The 18182-nt window shown below is 36.5% G+C and overlaps 1 protein-coding gene across 1 annotated transcript in view; it reads left to right on the top strand.

The window, feature by feature from the left end:
- The window catches only part of LOC133644758 (importin-13-like), a 90327-nt gene extending 75809 nt beyond the window's left edge, over window positions 1-14518 (top strand). The window contains exons 20-23 of the mRNA XM_062039482.1: window positions 8754-8812; window positions 8886-8975; window positions 9090-9271; window positions 11764-14518. Coding sequence (XP_061895466.1) covers window positions 8754-8812; window positions 8886-8975; window positions 9090-9271; window positions 11764-11860 — 428 coding nt within the window. The 3' untranslated portion in view covers window positions 11861-14518. The remainder of the gene's footprint in view (window positions 1-8753; window positions 8813-8885; window positions 8976-9089; window positions 9272-11763) is intronic.
- Window positions 14519-18182: the final 3664 nt, after the last annotated feature.

Raw genomic sequence — 18182 nt, 5'->3', positions numbered from 1 at the left:
GAGGACGTCCAACATTTACTGTAGATATCTAAAAGTAGGTGTGTTTTTACCACATATATAGTAGTGTACAGTGGTGCCTTGTTTGTCATTGCCTCAGTGAGTGTACGGCACACTCGCTAGCTGTATTGAAACTGCACTGATGCGGAGTTGGTGTTTCATAATGGTCATCTGCGGTTTGTGTACGTCGCGGTAATATGTCTTTCGTGTGGAATAGAAAAATGATTCAACATAAAAATACATTTTTACCTTTTCTTTGGTTTGATGATAAAAAAAACAGAAAATCAATCGTTAACCATTGTCCGTTATCCGAATGTATTAACTCAGGGGTGTCTAATGTGCGGCCCGGGGACCATTTGCGGCCCGCAGCTAATTGTTTACCGGCCCGCCACACATTCTGGAAATACTATTGTAAAAATAAAAAAGAACATTAAAAAAAGTGGAATGAGGTGAAATCTAACGAGAAAAAGTTGCAATGTTGACACAAAAGCTGCCATGCAGGCTGTTTTTTTTCTCTTTTGTCTTTCTTCATTTTTCTTTTTTTGCCATTGCTCAAACAAAAAAAAAAATTAAAAAAAAAATCCATGTTATAATGAATTCTTTTCAGGGCTCCAATTAATTCAAATATTTCACTTTAAAATGTTTTATGAGGTAAATATTGCATATATTGTGTAGTAGCCGTATAAAAACATCAAAGTTTTCTTTGACAAAAGCGCATAAAACAAACAAAAATAATAGTTCCAGCATAAAATCGACAGATATATCTGAAGTTGATCTCGTAACTTAAGTGTTGAAAGTAAAAGAAAAACCTAATATAAATGCACCTTTTGGATCACAAATATTTTTAGTGATTTTTTATTTATCTTTTCACTGTGATTACTCAAAAATATGAAAGAATTAAAATCAATGGTGTCCTGCATTATTGATATTTTAGGGCTCTAATTACTAAATACTGCATATTTCAGTTTTACTATAAAAAAAACTAAGTTGTTTTTGACAGAAAAGCCATAAAACATTTTTTTTTAATTTGTATTACTTTATATCAACTTGAAGTTGATATAGAGATTTACTGTAAGTGTTAAATAATTGAAAAAAAATAATAATCTGACTTATTTTTAACATTTTAATGACTGAGACCCTTTATGGTCCCCGGGACCCCTAAAGGTAAAATAAATAAAAAATGCATATATTTTGTTATGGTTTGAAAATGGAAAATATCAAAATGGCCCCCACATGCTTTCATATTTCCGTGTGCGGCCCTCATTGGAAAAAGATTGGACACCCCTGTATTAACTGTTCTCGCTATTTATTCCCCATTCAATGTTTGGACTGCACATGGCAGTGTCTCTCTTCAGTATCCTCGTCTGTGAGGAAGAAGGGTGTCGTTAAAACAAGAGTTCCCTTCTGTTTTTTTAATGTCCAAAGACATGGAAAGTGACACATTTTGTTGGTTTTCTATCAAGCAGGCAAACGGGTCCGTGTACGGTCCGTGTACTTTCCGTCCATTCTATTTTGAATTCTTAAATGCAAATCAAAAAACAAACTTTGGGCCAATTTTTTTATTTTTTCATTTCTGAAACAAAAGACAACTTTTTAATGACACTTTTTTAAAACAACGCCTGCTGATCAAAGATGTTAGCGTTATGCTAAAAACATGCTAAACGCAAAGGAAAAGCTAAAATACTGCTTCCGGTTCAATTTGTCATCACACAGATAAACACGCATTTTTGATGAACATATATTAGATTTTTGTGTTTGTCTGGAAAAATAAAAATCCATAAAAGGAAAACAGCACATAATGAAAATCAACCCTTTTTTGTTTGTTTTAAAATCTGCCATATGTAATAAAAATCGAACGTCTCATTTTATTTTTTGATTTGCGTTTCAGATTTGGAAATAGAGTGAACGGAAGGAAGGTACACGGACCAATGAAGTTATCGTTATGCTAAAAACATGCTAAATGCAAAGGAAAAGCTAAAATGGTCCGTGTACCTTCTGTTTATTCTATTTCCAATTCTGAAACGCTAATCAAAAAATAAAGTTAGAGCCGTTTTTCGATTTTTATTATGTATGGCAGATTTTAAAACGAACAAAAAAGGGTTGATTTTCATTGAAATATTGCCATCAAATTTTGTACCGTTTTCGTTTTATGGATGTTTATTTTTCCAGATAAACACAAAAAACAAATATATGTTCATCCAAAATTCAAATATTCGTGTTTATATGTGTGATGACAAATTGAACCGGAAGCCGTATTTTAGGTCTGTGTACCTTCCATTCGTTCTATTTCCAATTCTTAAATGCAAATCAAAAAACTAATTCCGGGCCGTTTTTTCTATTTTCATTTCTGAAACAAAAGTTGGACAACTATTTAATGACACTTTTTTGAAATGACAATAGGACGCCTGCTGAACAAAGAAGTTATCGTTATGCTAAAAACATGCTAAATGCAAAGGAAAAGCTAAAAAGGCCCGTGTACCTTCTGTTTATTCTATTTCCAATTCTGAAACGCAAATCAAAAAATACATTTCGAGCCGTTTTTTGATTTTTATTGTATATGGCAGATTTTAAAACGAACAAAAAAGGGTTCATTTTCATTAAAATATTGCCATCAAATTGGATTTTGTGCTGTTTTCCTTTTATGGATTTTTATTTTTCCAGATAAACACAAAAATCGAATATATGTTCATCCAAAATGCAAAAATGCGTGTTTATCTGTGATGACAAATTGCACCACAAGCAGTATTTTAGGTCCGTGCACCTTCCGTTCATTCTATTTCCAATTCTTAAATGCAAATCAAAAAACAAATTTCGGGCCGTTTTTTCCATTTTATTTTCTGAAACAAAAGTTGGACAACTATTTAATGACACTTTTTTGAAATGACAATAGGACTCCTGCTGAACAAAGATGTTAGCATTAAGCTAAAAACATGCTAAACGCAAAGGAAAAGCTAAAATACTGCTTCAGGTTCAATTTGTCATCACACAGATAACCACGCATTTTTGCATTTTGGATGAACATATATTAGATTTTTGTGTTTATCTGGAAAAATTAAAATCCATAAAAGAAAAACCGCACAAAATCCTATTTTATGGCAATATTTTAATGAAAATCAACCCTTTTTTGTTTGTTTTCAAATCTGCCATATATAATAAAAATCGAAAAATGTCCCTCCTTTTATTTTTTTAATTGTGTTTCAGAATTGGAAATAGATTGAACGGAAGGAAGGTACACGGAACAAAGATGTTATCGTTGTGATAAAAACGTGCTAAACGCAAAGGAAAAGCTAAAATGGTCCGTGTACCTTCTGTTTATTCTATTTCCAATTCTGAAACGCTAATCAAAAAATAAAGTTAGAGCCGTTTTTCGATTTTTATTATGTATGGCAGATTTTAAAACGAACAAAAAAGGGTTGATTTTCATTCAAATATTGCCATCAAATTTGGATTTTGTGCCGTTTTCCTTATAAACACAAAAATCTAATATATGTTTATCCAAAATTCAAAAATGTGTATTTACATGTGTGATGACAAACTGAACCGGAAGCAGTATTGTATGTCCGTGTACCTTCCATTCATTCTATTTCCAATTCTTAAATGCAAATCAAAAAACTAATTCCGGGCCGTTTTTTCTATTTTCATTTCTGAAACAAAAGTTGGACAACTATTTAATGACACTTTTTTTAAATGACCATAGGACTCCTGCTGAACAAAGATGTTACTGTAATGTTAAAAACATGCTAAATGCAAAGGAAAAACTAAAATACTGCTTCCGGTTCAATTTGTCATCACACAGATAACCACGCATTTTTGCATTTTGGATGAACATATATTAGATTTTTGTGTTTATCTGGAAAAATTAAAATCCATAAAAGGAAAATCCAATTTGATGGCAATATTTTAATGAAAATCAACCCTTTTTCGTTTGTTTTAAAATCTGCCATATATAATAAAAATCGAAAAACAGCCCTCATTTTATTTTTTGATTTGCGTTTCAGAATTGGAAATAGGATGAACGGAAGGTACACGGAACAAAGATGTTATCGCTATGCTAAAAACATGCTAAACTCAAAGGAAAAGCTAAAATGATCCGTGTACCGTCTGTTTATTATATTTCCAATTCTGAAACCCAAATCAAAAAATTAAGTTAGAGTCGTTTTTCGATTTTTATTATATATGGCAGATTTTAAAACGAACAAAAAAGGGTTGATTTTCATTAAAATATTGCCATCAAATTGGATTTTGTGCCGTTTTCCTTTTATGGATTTTTATTTTTCCAGATAAACACAAAAAAACAAATATATGTTCATCCAAAATTCAAATATTCGTGTTTATATGTGTGATGACAAATTGAACCGGAAGCCGTATTTTAGGTCTGTGTACCTTCCGTTCATTCTATTTCCAATTCTTAAATGCAAATCAAAAAACTAATTCCGGGCCGTTTTTTCTATTTTCATTTCTGAAACAAAAGTTGGACAACTATTTAATGACACTTTTTTTTAAATGACAATAGGACGCCTGCTGAACAAAGAAATTATTGTTATGCTAAAAACATGCTAAATGCAAAGGAAAAGCTAAAATGGTCCGTGTACCTTCTGCTTATTCTATTTCCAATTCTGAAACGCAAATCAAAAAATACATTTAGAGCCGTTTTTTGATTTTTATTGTATATGGCAGATTTTAAAACGAACAAAAAAGGGTTGATTTTCATTAAAATATTGCCATCAAGTTGGATTTTATGCTGTTTTCCTTTTATGGATTTTTATTTTTCCAGATAAACACAAAAATCTAATATATGTTTATCCAAAATGCAAAAATGCGTGTTTACCTGTGTGATGACAAATTGCACCGCAAGCAGTATTTTAGGTCCGTGCACCTTCCGTTCATTCTAGTTCCAATTCTTAAATGCAAATCAAAAAACTAATTTCGGGCCGTTTTTTCTATTTTAATTTCTGAAACAAAAGTTGGACAACTATTTAATGACCCTTTTTTGAAATGACAATAGGACGCCTGCTGAACAAAGATGGTAGCATTAAGCTAAAAACATGCTAAACGCAAAGGAAAAGCTAAAATACTGCTTCAGGTTCAATTTGTCATCACACAGATAAACACGCATTTTTGCATTTTGGATGAACATATATTTGATTTTTGTGTTTATCTGGAAAAATAAAAATCCATAAAAGGAAAACCGCACAAAATCCAATTTTATGGCAATATTTTAATGAAAATCAACCCTTTTTTGTTTGTTTTCAAATCTGCCATATATAATAAAAATCGAAAAATGTCCCTCTTATTTTTTTAATTGTGTTTCAGAATTGGAAATAGATTGAACGGAAGGAAGGTACACGGAACAAAGATGTTATCGTTGTGATAAAAACGTGCTAAACGCAAAGGAAAAGCTAAAATGGTCCGTGTACCTTCTGTTTATTCTATTACCAATTCTGAAACGCTAATCAAAAAATAAAGTTAGAGCCGTTTTTCGATTTTTATTATGTATGGCAGATTTTAAAACGAACAAAAAAGGGTTGATTTTCATTCAAATATTGCCATCAAATTGGATTTTGTGCCGTTTTCCTTATAAACACAAAAATCTAATATATGTTTATCCAAAATTCTAAAATGCGTGTTTACATGTGTGATGACAAATTGAACCGGAAGCAGTATTGTATGTCCGTGTACCTTCCATTCATTCTATTTCCAATTCTTAAATGCAAATCAAAAAACTAATTCCGGGCCATTTTTTCTATTTTCATTTCTGAAACAAAAGTTGGACAGCTATTTAATGACACTTTTTTTAAATGACCATAGGACGCCTGCTGAACAAAGATGTTACTGTAATGTTAAAAACATGCTAAACGCAAAGGAAAAACTAAAATACTGCTTCCGGTTCAATTTGTCATCACACAGATAACCACGCATTTTTGCATTTTGGATGAACATATATTCGATTTTTGTGTTTATCTGGAAAAATTAAAATCCATAAAAGGAAAATCCAATTTTATGGCAATATTTTAATGAAAATCAACCCTTTTCCGTTTGTTTTAAAATCTGCCATATATAATAAAAATCGAAAAACAGCCCTCATTTTATTTTTTGATTTGCGTTTCAGAATTGGAAATAGGATGAACGGAAGGTACACAGAACAAAGATGTTATTGTTATGCTAAAAACATGCTGAACTCAAAGGAAAAGCTAAAATGATCCGTGTACCGTCTGTTTATTATATTTCCAATTCTGAAACCCAAATCAAAAAATTAAGTTAGAGCCGTTTTTCGATTTTTATTATATATGGCAGATTTTAAAACGAACAAAAAAGGGTTGATTTTCATTAAAATATTGCCATCAAATTGGATTTTGTACCGTTTTCCTTTTATGGATGTTTATTTTTCCAGATAAACACAAAAAATAAATATATGTTCATCCAAAATTCAAATATTCGTGTTTATATGTGTGATGACAAATTGAACCGGAAGCCGTATTTTAGGTCTGTGTACCTTCCGTTCATTCTATTTCCAATTCTTAAATGCAAATCAAAAAACTAATTCCGGGCCGTTTTTTGTATTTTCATTTCTGAAACAAAAGTTGGACAACTATTTAATGACACTTTTTTGAAATGACAATAGGACGCCTGCTGAACAAAGAAGTTATCGTTATGCTAAAAACATGCTAAATGCAAAGGAAAAGCTAAAATGGTCCGTGTACCTTCTGTTTATTCTATTTCCAATTCTGAAACGCAAATCAAGAAATACATTTCGAGCTGTTTTTTGATTTTTATTGTATATGGCAGATTTTAAAACAAACAAAAAAGGGTTGATTTTCATTTAAGTATTGCCATCAAATTGGATTTTGTGCTGTTTTCCTTTTATGGATTTTTATTTTTCCAGATAAACACAAAAGTCAAATATATGTTCATCCAAAATGCAAAAATGCGTGTTTATCTGTGTGATGACAAAATGAACCGGAAGCCGTATTTTAGGTTCTATTTCCAATTCTTAAATGCAAATCAAAAAACAAATTTCGGGCCGTTTTTTTCTATTTTTATTTCTGAAACAGAAGTTGGACAACTATTTAATGACACTTTTATAAAACGACCATAGGACTCCTGCTGAACAAAGATGTTAGTGTTATGCTAAAAACATGCTAAACGCAAAGGAAAAACTAAAATACAGCTTCCGGTTCAATTTGTCATCACACAGATAACCACGCATTTTTGCATTTTGGATGAACATATATTAGATTTTTGTGTTTATCTGGAAAAATTAAAATCCATAAAAGGAAAACCGCACAAAATCCAATTTTATGGCAATATTTTAATGAAAATCAACCCTTTTTTGTGCGTTTTCAAATCTGCCATATATAAAAAAAAATCGAAAAATGTCCCTCCTTTTATTTTTTTAATTGTGTTTCAGAATTGGAAATAGATTGAACGGAAGGAAGGTACACGGAACAAAGATGTTATCGTTGTGATAAAAACGTGCTAAACGCAAAGGAAAAGCTAAAATGGTCCGTGTACCTTCTGTTTATTCTATTTCCAATTCTGAAACGCTAATCAAAAAATAAAGTTAGAGCCGTTTTTCGATTTTTATTATGTATGGCAGATTTTAAAACGAACAAAAAAGGGTTGATTTTCATTCAAATATTGCCATCAAATTTGGATTTTGTGCCGTTTTCCTTATAAACACAAAAATCTAATATATGTTTATCCAAAATTCAAAAATGCGTGTTTACATGTGTGATGACAAACTGAACCGGAAGCAGTATTGTATGTCCGTGTACCTTCCATTCATTCTATTTCCAATTCTTAAATGCAAATCAAAAAACTAATTCCGGGCCATTTTTTCTATTTTCATTTCTGAAACAAAAGTTGGACAGCTATTTAATGACACTTTTTTTAAATGACCATAGGACTCCTGCTGAACATAGATGTTACTGTAATGTTAAAAACATGCTAAACGCAAAGGAAAAACTAAAATACTGCTTCCGGTTCAATTTGTCATCACACAGATAACCACGCATTTTTGCATTTTGGATGAACATATATTCGATTTTTGTGTTTATCTGGAAAAATTAAAATCCATAAAAGGAAAATCCAATTTTATGGCAATATTTTAATGAAAATCAACCCTTTTTCGTTTGTTTTAAAATCTGCCATATATAATAAAAATCGAAAAACAGCCCTCATTTTATTTTTTGATTTGCGTTTCAGAATTGGAAATAGGATGAACGGAAGGTACACGGAACAAAGATGTTATTGTTATGCTAAAAACATGCTAAACGCAAAGGAAAAACTAAAATACAGCTTCCGGTTCAATTTGTCATCACACAGATAAACACGCATTTTAGCATTTTGGATAAACATATATTCGATTTTTGTGTTTATCTGGAAAAGTGTAAATCCATAAAAGGAAAACAGTACAAAATCCAATTTTATGGCAATATTTTAATGAAAATCAACCCCTTTTTGGTTTGTTTGATAATCTGCCATATACAGTATAATAAAAATCGAAAAACGCCCTAAATTTGTTTTAGAAATAGAATAAATGGAAGGTACACGGACTGTGTACGTAGTTCTTGGTCCGTGTACCTTCTGTTCATTCTATGTCCAATTCCTAAAAGCAAATGAAAAAATGTTATTATTCACACATAAACATCTGCACTCTGGCTGCAGTGTTTTCCAAAAATCTGCCCAAAGTTTGGACAACATGGTCACTGTTCAATACTGACTCCCTCTTGCTTGTCTTTCTCCCCCACTAACAGGCGTCCTATCGCTGAAATTTCCAGAGGCTCCGACCGTCAAGTCGACGTGTCTGTTCTTTGTGAGTGCACACCTTGCGAGCGTGTACATGCGTGGAAATGAATGACGTTGCTGATTGCGTGTCTGTGCTTCAGACTGAGCTGCTGCCTCACTGCTCAGACGTGCCTCCGGTTGCCGGGGTGGTGCAGGAGGACGGCAAGCTGTTGCTGCAGGCCCTGCTGGAGGTGCGCAGCGTCACGTAGCCAAACAACACTGTCCTTTCAGCTCTCCCCACAGCAAATTATTTTGCTGGTGAATCCTCATGTTTTTGTTCCGTTTGTTTTTCTTAATTCTCGCAGGGGATTGGGGGCGGGGCTTCTCGGAGCCTGATGGACCAGTTCGCAGAGGTGCTTTTCAGCCTGAACAAGCACTGCTTCTCCCTGCTCACCATGTGGCTGAAGGTGACGCTGCAAGCGCCGGGCTTCCCGTCGTCGCGGGTCACAACGGAACAGAAGGCCAACTTCTCACAGCACATACTCAGGTTAGCATGCCATGCTCATCATGCAATATAGTTCATAATAATACAATTAATAGTAAATAAGTTACACATACAGTGGAACCTCTGAACCTCCCAAAACTCTCTCTCTCGCCCTCTCTCTCTCTTTCTCTCTCTCTCTCTCTCTCTCTCTCTCCCTTCCTTCCTTCCTTCCTTTCTTCCTTTCTTCCTTCCTTGCATCCTTCCTCGCATCCTCTTATTCTTCTTTGCTTCCTTACTTCCTTCCTTGCTTTATTTCGTCCTTGCGTCTTTCCTTCTTCCTTTCTTTTTTCCTTGCTTAGTTTCTTCCTTTTCACCGTGCTTCATTTCTTCCTTCCTTGCTTCCTTCATTCCTTCCTTGTTTTCTTTCTTCCTTCTTACTTTCCACCTTGCTCCCTTTCTTCCTTCCTTGCTTGCTTGCTTCCTTCCTTCTTCCGTGCGTCCTTACTTCTTTGCTTCCTTTCTTCCTTGTGCCCTTCCTTCTTCTTTGCTCCTGTCCGTTTTCCTTCCTTCCATGCTTACTTCCTTCTTATTTGCTTCCTTTCAACCTGCCTTGCTTTCTTCCTTACTTCCTTGCTTCCTTCCTGCTTCATTCCTTCCTTCTTGTATCCCTTCCTTGGTGCCTTCTTTGCTTCTTTCTTGCTTCCTTCCTTCTTCTTTGCGTCGTTTCTTCTTTTCTTTCTTCCTTTCTTTCACACTTCCTTTCTAGCTTCCCTTCCTTGTTTTTAATGTTCCTTGTTTCCTTTCTTCCTTGCTTGCTTCCTTTTTTCTTCTTTGATTCCTCACCTCCGTCCTTGCTTTCTTTCGTCCTTGCTTCCTTCCTTCTTCCTTTCTTTTTTCCTTGCTTCCTTCCTTCCTTGTTTTATTTATTCCTTTTTGCTTTCCTTCCTTCTTCCTTTCTTTTTTCCTTGCTTCCTTCCTTCCTTGTTTTATTTCTTCCTTCTTGCTTTCCTGCCCTTCTCCCTTCCTTGCTTCATTTCTTCCTTCCTTGCTTCCTTGCTTCCTTCCTTGTTTTCTTTCTTCCTTCTTACAGTCTTCCTGGCTCCCGTCCTTGCTTCCTTTCTTCCTCCTTTCTTTCCACCTTGCTTCCTTTCTTCCTTCCTTCCTTGATTGCTTCCTTCCTTCCTTGTTTTATTTCTTCCTTCTTGCTTTCCTGCCCTTCTCCCTTCCTTGCTTCATTTCTTCCTTCCTTGCTTCCTTGCTTCCTTCCTTGTTTTCTTTCTTCCTTCTTACAGTCTTCCTGGCTCCCGTCCTTGCTTCCTTTCTTCCTCCTTTCTTTCCACCTTGCTTCCTTTCTTCCTTCCTTCCTTGATTGCTTCCTTCCTTCCTTGTTTTATTTCTTCCTTCTTGCTTTCCTGCCCTTCTCCCTTCCTTGCTTCATTTCTTCCTTCCTTGCTTCCTTGCTTCCTTCCTTGTTTTCTTTCTTCCTTCTTACAGTCTTCCTGGCTCCCGTCCTTGCTTCCTTTCTTCCTCCTTTCTTTCCACCTTGCTTCCTTTCTTCCTTCCTTCCTTGATTGCTTCCTTCCTTCCTTGTTTTATTTCTTCCTTCTTGCTTTCCTGCCCTTCTCCCTTCCTTGCTTCATTTCTTCCTTCCTTGCTTCCTTGCTTCCTTCCTTGTTTTCTTTCTTCCTTCTTACAGTCTTCCTGGCTCCCGTCCTTGCTTCCTTTCTTCCTCCTTTCTTTCCACCTTGCTTCCTTTCTTCCTTCCTTCCTTGATTGCTTCCTTCCTTCCTTGCTTGCCTCCTCACTTCCTTGCATCCTTCCGTCCTTACTTCTTTGCTTCCATTCTTCCTTGCGCCCTTCCTTCTTCTTTGCTCCTGTCCTTTTGCCTTCCTTGCGTCCTCCTTCCTTCCTTCCTTCCTTCCATTCTTACTACCTTCTTATTTGCTTGCTTTCAACCTGCCTTGCTTTCTTCATTGCTCGCTCTCTCTCTCTCTCTCTCTCTCTCTCTCTCTCTCTCTCTCTCTCTCTCTCTCTCTCTCTCTCTCTCTCTCTCTGTCTCTGTCTCTCTCTCAATATCTCTCTCTATATATATATATATATATATATATATATATATATATATATATATATATATATATATATATATACACACATTACAGGCCAAAAGTTCTTGCCAAGTTCTGCGATTGTGGAAATATGATGTAAACATGATATGACGTCTCTTAAAAAATGGATGTGCTTGCGGCATGCAAAATTAATGAATGAAGAGTTCATACGGCGAAACATGGTGCGCACACAGGCATATTTGCATGATGTAAAGGTTTGTAAATGGAAAAGGATCCAAATAGAGGTGTTCGTAAATCGAGGTTTCACTGTATTTTGTAACAGTGAGAAGCCAAAATTAAAATTGTATTAATTGTACAGCGGTACTTTTTGCCAATACAGTCCCCTTGCTTTAGTAGTGAGCTGTGTAGTGATCCACCACCAGAAAGGGACTGTTGAGCCTTGGCGGAGGTCTTCCCTAAACGTGTGTTGTGTTTTCCTGTGTCGTGCAGAGAACGAGTGAACAAGAGGAGGGTGAAGGACATTGTGAAGGAGTTCACACTGCTGTGCAGGGGCCTGCACGGTACAGAATACGCCGCCGATTACTGACAAGCGGACACGTTGACCCCCTCATCGAAACCGGGACCTCCTCCCTCAGCGCCGGACGCCACCACGAGACAAACTCAAAAACCGCGAAGAGATCATGATTGTAACGACCGCTGCAGAACAGGACGAGACAGAACCAACCAGCGGTGTCCCAACATGAACGCCCTGCTGGCTTTAGGGATGCTGAACGTGGAAGCATGCTGCCTCTCTAGATTTGTCCTCGTCTGCCTTCTCTAGATCTTCTTGTGGCTCCTCGGTCGTTTGCTGGTGATTAGCATCCGTGTGACATGATAGCGGTATCGTACGTAGCGACTAGACATTCTTATTCAGGATGAAACATGCAATATATATAAATATATATCCGCGCATCTAGAGGGACGGAGGTGCTGCTGCTACTGGGGAAGAGGAAAAAAACACTATCACCGTAATATTTACTTGTGGTTACCTGCTTTTGCCAAACGATCACAGTTTTGTGTGATTGTCCTATTTTGTTTGCATACGAGCGGAAACAAAGTCTGCAAGGATAGGTGGAAATGAAGGGAATTCCCAGAAGGTGACGGCTCGCCGCTTACTCGAATCGTGCAAAAATAATCCAGTTGTGCATATTATTAGTCACGTGGCTGCGTACAGTACAGGCCAATGCGTTTTCTTTATTTTAATGACTATTTACACTACCGTTCAAAAGTTTGGGGTCACATTGAAATGTCCTTATTTTTGAAGGAAAAGCACTGTACTTTTCAATGAAGATCACTTTAAACTAGTCTTAACTTTAAAGAAATACACTCTATACATTGCTAATGTGGTAAATGACTATTCTAGCTGCAAATGTCTGGTTTTTGGTGCAATATCTACATAGGTGTATAGAGGCCCATTTCCAGCAAATATCACTCCAGTGTTCTAATGGTACAATGTGTTTGCTCATTGGCTCAGAAGGCTAATTGATGATTAGAAAACCCTTGTGCAATCATGTTCACACATCTGAAAACAGTTTAGCTCGTTACAGAAGCTACAAAACTGACCTTCCTTTGAGCAGATTGAGTTTCTGCAGCATCACATTTGTGGGGTCAATTAAACGCTCAAAATGGCCAGAAAAAGAGAACTTTCCTCTGAAACTCGACAGTCTATTTTTGTTCTTAGAAATGAAGGCTAATCCACAAAATTGTTTGGGTGACCCCAAACTTTTGAACGGTAGTGTACATTGTAGATTGTCACATCAAAACTATGAATGAACACATGTGGAGTTATGTACTTAACAAAAAAAAAAGGTGAAATAACTGAAAACATGTTTTATATTCTTCAAAAAAGCCACCCTTTGCTCTGATTACTTTTTCGCACACTCTTGGCATTCTCTCCATGAGCTTCAAGAGGTAGTCACCTGAAATGGTTTTCCCTTCACAGGTGTGCAGAGAGAATGCCAAGAGTGTGCCAAGCAGTAAATAGAGCAAAGTGGTGTGGCTATTTTGAAGAATATAAAACATGTTTTCAGTTATTTCACCTTTTTTTGGTTAAGTACATAACTCCACATGTGTTCATTCATAGTTTTGATGCAATCAGTGACAATCTACAATGTAAATGGTCATGAAAATAAAGAAAAAACATTGAACGAGGAGAAGGTGTGTCCAAACTTTTGGCCTGTACTGTGTGTGTGTGTGTGTGTGTGTGTGTGTGTGTGTGTGTGTGTGTGTGTGTGTGTGTGTGTGTGTGTGTGTGTGTGTGTGTGTGTGAGTGTGCGAGACGATTGCACGGACGCATCTATAGCCTGACTCATTCAGTGCACTTATATCGGACCTAGCGTACGTGAGCATAACCTCCTCCGATCCTTAGAGCCCGCTTCTCACGCAGTCACCGTCAAGGACCAGACGTTTGGCGCTGACCTTTTCCTCACCACCCAACACCCGAGTCGTCAGGATTGCTACCAAAACAAAGCTTTCCACATCCGCAAAAAAAAAGGCAGCATCTGAGACGCCACCAATGGACCCCCGCATGTATTGCCTTGTTACACAGCGTTGTGGAGTACCCTCCCACGCAGGCAGCCACCATTCTTCCCGGTTTGGGAGGGGATGCTGCCTGTGTTTAAAGGAATGCCAAAATCTCAGGAGACTCCGTGAAAAGTAATGATCGCAATTCACACACCGTATCTGACTGCATAATGCCATGCCACGCTGTAAAAATTGCACACCAGTACATTCCCCGCATCGCTGTGTAAAAGGCACCGGTGAATATTTTGCCGGGTCGTTGTGTGAAAAGGCTTCAGTCACTGCCACTTAAGCCAAAAAAAAAAAAAAAAAAGTCCTCAATTGTGTCGTCCAAATAAACAGCGAATGTGTGGAAAATTCCGGCTTTCACAGTGGCGATCCATGTTGGAGATATAGAGGGACGTCCATGACTCTCAGCGTCCAAATATTCTAGTTTGTGTTCTCTCACGTAAACTCTGATCCTGCTGTCTTACCCGAGGTGCCTGCAGACATGTAGCATGTGTGTGTTAGTCGGGGGGCAAACATTTGATCCTATATTTGGACGGGACAAGAAAGAAAAAAATCAGGATTTGAACTGTGACAGACTGGATGATCGTGTAAGTTTGTTAAAAGTAGGATAGTGGGGAGTTATGAAATGTACATTGTTTTTTGTACCTTGGCTTTAATTTATTAAATATATCTTAATACTGCAGCTGTGTTGTCTTCACTCTCTGATCCTTTTTTACAGTGTCCTGTTTTTAAAGAGCCAGCCATCACTGTTCACATTGGACCTGTGTGAAGTTGGCCCCCACAACCTTGTCCAAATCCCCCCAAACTTGTCCTGCAATAATTTTTGTCTAACATGGTTTTTATCTTATTGTAACGTGTAACAGGAGGAGCTGGACGAAGTGGCTTGGGAGAGGGAAGTCTGGGCTTCTCTGCTTAGGCTGCTGCCCCCACGAGCCCACCTCAGGTGAGCAGAAGCAGATGGATGGATTTTAGTTTTTATGTTATTAACTTTTTATGGTAATAATGTGTTTTTGATAACCAGCCCTCCAACCATGTCAAAATCTCTCCAAACTTCGTACTACCTTTGTGCTGCAAATTTTTTTAGTTGAACTATTATAGTTTTTGTTACTAAATGTGTAATTAAGGTGTTATTATTCATAACCAGTCCCCAACTATGTGAAAATCTCTGTGAAAAACTGGTCTCGTTTGTTAGTGCTGCAATTTTTTTTGGTCTAAGTGTAGTAGTTTTTATGTTATTAACCATTTATAATTCAGAACCAGGTACTACCCACCTTCTCAAAGTCTCCCCAAACATGTCCCAATTGTTTGTGCTGCAAAAATGTTAGCTTTTCTGTTAACTTTTTATGGTATTAGCATGTTATTATTCATACCTGGCCCTCCACCCGTGTCAAAATCTCCCCAAATATTACAATATTATGCTGGATCCACTCGACGTCCATTGCACCGGTCGCCTAGGGTGGTGGGGGGGGTCCCCTCCAAGGTTTCTAATTGTCATCCTATTGGGTTGAGTTTTTTCTGGCTTTTGCAGCCCTTTGAGACACTCGTGATTTAGGGCTATATAAGTAAACATTGATTGACTGATTGATTGAAATGTGTCCCATTCATTGGTGCTGCACAATGTTTTGGTCTAACTTAATTAGTTTTTATGTTAACGTTTTATAATTCATAACTAGGTCCCCCCCCACACCTTCTCAAAATCTCCCCAAACCATACCCAATTGTTTGTGCTGGTATGTGCTGCAAAAATGTTACCTTTTCTGTTAACTTTTTATGATATTAACATGTTATTATTCATAACCAGCCCTCCAACAATGTCAACATCTCCCCAAAGTTGTCCCATTCATTTGTGCTGCACATTTTTGTGGTCTAAGCCAGTGTTTTTCAACCTTTTTTGAGCCAAGGCACAATTTTTGCGTTGAAAAAATGCGGAGGCACACCACCAGCAGAAATCATTAAAAAACAAAACTCAGTTGACAGTAAAAAGTCGTTGTCACAATTGTTGGATATGACTTTAAAGCATAACCAAGCATGCATCAATATAGCTCTTGTCTCAAAGTAGGTGTACTGTCACCACCTGTCACATCACGCCCTGACTTATTTGGAGTTGTGGCTTTTTCTCTTTTTTTGGTATTTTCCTGTAGCAGTTTCATGTTTTCCTTTGAGCGATATTTCCCGCATATACTTTGTTTTAGCAATCCAGAATATTTTAGTTGTTTTTATCCTTCTTTGTGGGGACATTGTTGATTGTTATGTCATGTTCGGATGTACATTGTGGACGCCATCTTTGCTCCACAGTAAGTCTTTGCTGTCGTCCAGCATTCTGTTTTTGTTTACTTTGTAGCCAGTTCAGTCTTAGTTTCGTTCCGCATAGCCTTCCCTAAGCTTCAATGCCTTTTCTTAGGGGCACTCACCTGTTGTTTATTTTTGGTTTAAGCATTACATACCTTTTTACCTGCACGCTGCCTCCCGCTGTTCCCGACATCTACAAAGCAATTAGCTACCTGCTGCCACCTACTGATATGGAAGAGTATTACACAGTGACTCTGCCGAGCTCTAGACGACACCGACCACTCAACAACAACACATCATTTGTAGACTATAATTACTGGTTTGCAAAAAATATTTTTAACCCAAATAGGTGAAATTAGATAATCTCCCACGGCACACCAGACTGTATCTGTATCAGTGGTTGGAAAAACACTAGTCTAACCATATTAGTTTTTATGGTACTAACGTGTTATTATTCATACCTGGCCCTCCAACCATGACAAAATCTCCCCAAACGTTTTGTTTGTGCTACGTTTGTGCTGCAAAATGTTTTGGTTTAACTATTATAGTTTTTATGTTAACGTTTTATGTTTTTTATGTGAGTGTAATTAAAGTGTTATTTTTCATTTCAATCCCCAACTATGTCAAAATCTCTCAAAACTTGTAGAAAATGGATGAATGGATTATAGTGTTGTTCCCCAAATTTGTACCAATATTTTTTGGGGCAAAACATTTTGGTCCCACTCTTATTATTAGTTTTTCATGTTTTATGTTTTTATGAATGCAGCTGAGATTGGCTCCAGCACCCCCTGCGACCCCGAAAGGGACAAGCGGTAGAAAATGGATGGTAATAACTAGGGATGTCCGATAATGGCTTTTTGCCGATATCCGATATTCCGATATTGTCCAACTCTTTCATTACCGATACCGATATCAACCGATATATGCAGTCGTGGAATTAACACATTATTATGCCTAATTTGGACAACCATGTATGGTGAAGATAAGGTACTTTTTTTAAAAAATAATAAAATAAGATAACTAAATTAAAAACATTTTCTTGAATAAAAAAGAAAGTACAACAATATAAAAACAGTTACATAGAAACTAGTAATGAATGAAAATGAGTAAAATTAACTGTTAAAGGTTAGTACTATTAGTGGACCAGCAGCACGCACAATCATGTGTGCTTACGGACTGTATCCCTTGCAGACTGTATTGATAAATATTGATATATAATGTAGGAACCAGAATATTAATAACAGAAAGAAATGGGGGGAGGGAGGTTTTTTGGGTTGGTGCACTAATTGTAAGTGTATCTTGTGTTTTTTATGTTGATTTAATAAAATAAAATTTTAAAAAAACGATACAGATAATAAAAAAAACGATACCGATAATTTCCGATATTACATTTTAACGCATTTATCGGCCGATAATATCGGCAGGCCGATATTATCGGACATCCCTAGTAATAACATGTTATCATCCATAAGCCTTCCAACCATGTCAAAATCTCCCCAAACTTTGTCCCAAATATATTTTTGGTCTATTATAATAGTCAGAAAATGTATTTCAGAATAACTTAAAAACTATTTTTGCTTTGTTTGGGGAGACTTTGACAAGGTTTGGATTGATTGATTGAAACTTTTATTAGTATCTTGCACAGTACAGTACATATTCCGTACAATTGACCACTAAATGGTAACACCCGAATAAGTTTTTCAACTTGTTTAAGTCCACGTAGGTCAACTTCACACAGCTTTAGGTTGGGCTTCTAACCTGCAACAAGCCTCCATGCAGCCAGCTGACAGTTGATGCCAATTAATAATAAAAAAAAAAAGATCAAGCAAAGCAAAACAAAAAAAACACATGAAATGATTAATTGCCAAAAATACAACATCCCTAAATTAATTCTCCTTTGTTTTGACCTAATATGAGTTCAAGAGTCACAAGATTATGCTACTTCCGCCCTTCCTTGCTGAGATATATACTTGTTTTGACCTAATATGAGTTGAAGAGTCACAAGATGATGCTACTTCCGCCCTTCCTTGCTGAGATAGATACTTGTTTTGA

Source organism: Entelurus aequoreus, linkage group LG27 (assembly GCF_033978785.1).
Source record: "Entelurus aequoreus isolate RoL-2023_Sb linkage group LG27, RoL_Eaeq_v1.1, whole genome shotgun sequence".
Taxonomy (NCBI): domain Eukaryota; kingdom Metazoa; phylum Chordata; class Actinopteri; order Syngnathiformes; family Syngnathidae; genus Entelurus; species Entelurus aequoreus.
The sequence above is the reverse complement of the archived record's forward strand: the minus strand, read 5'-3'. Positions and strand labels throughout refer to the sequence as shown.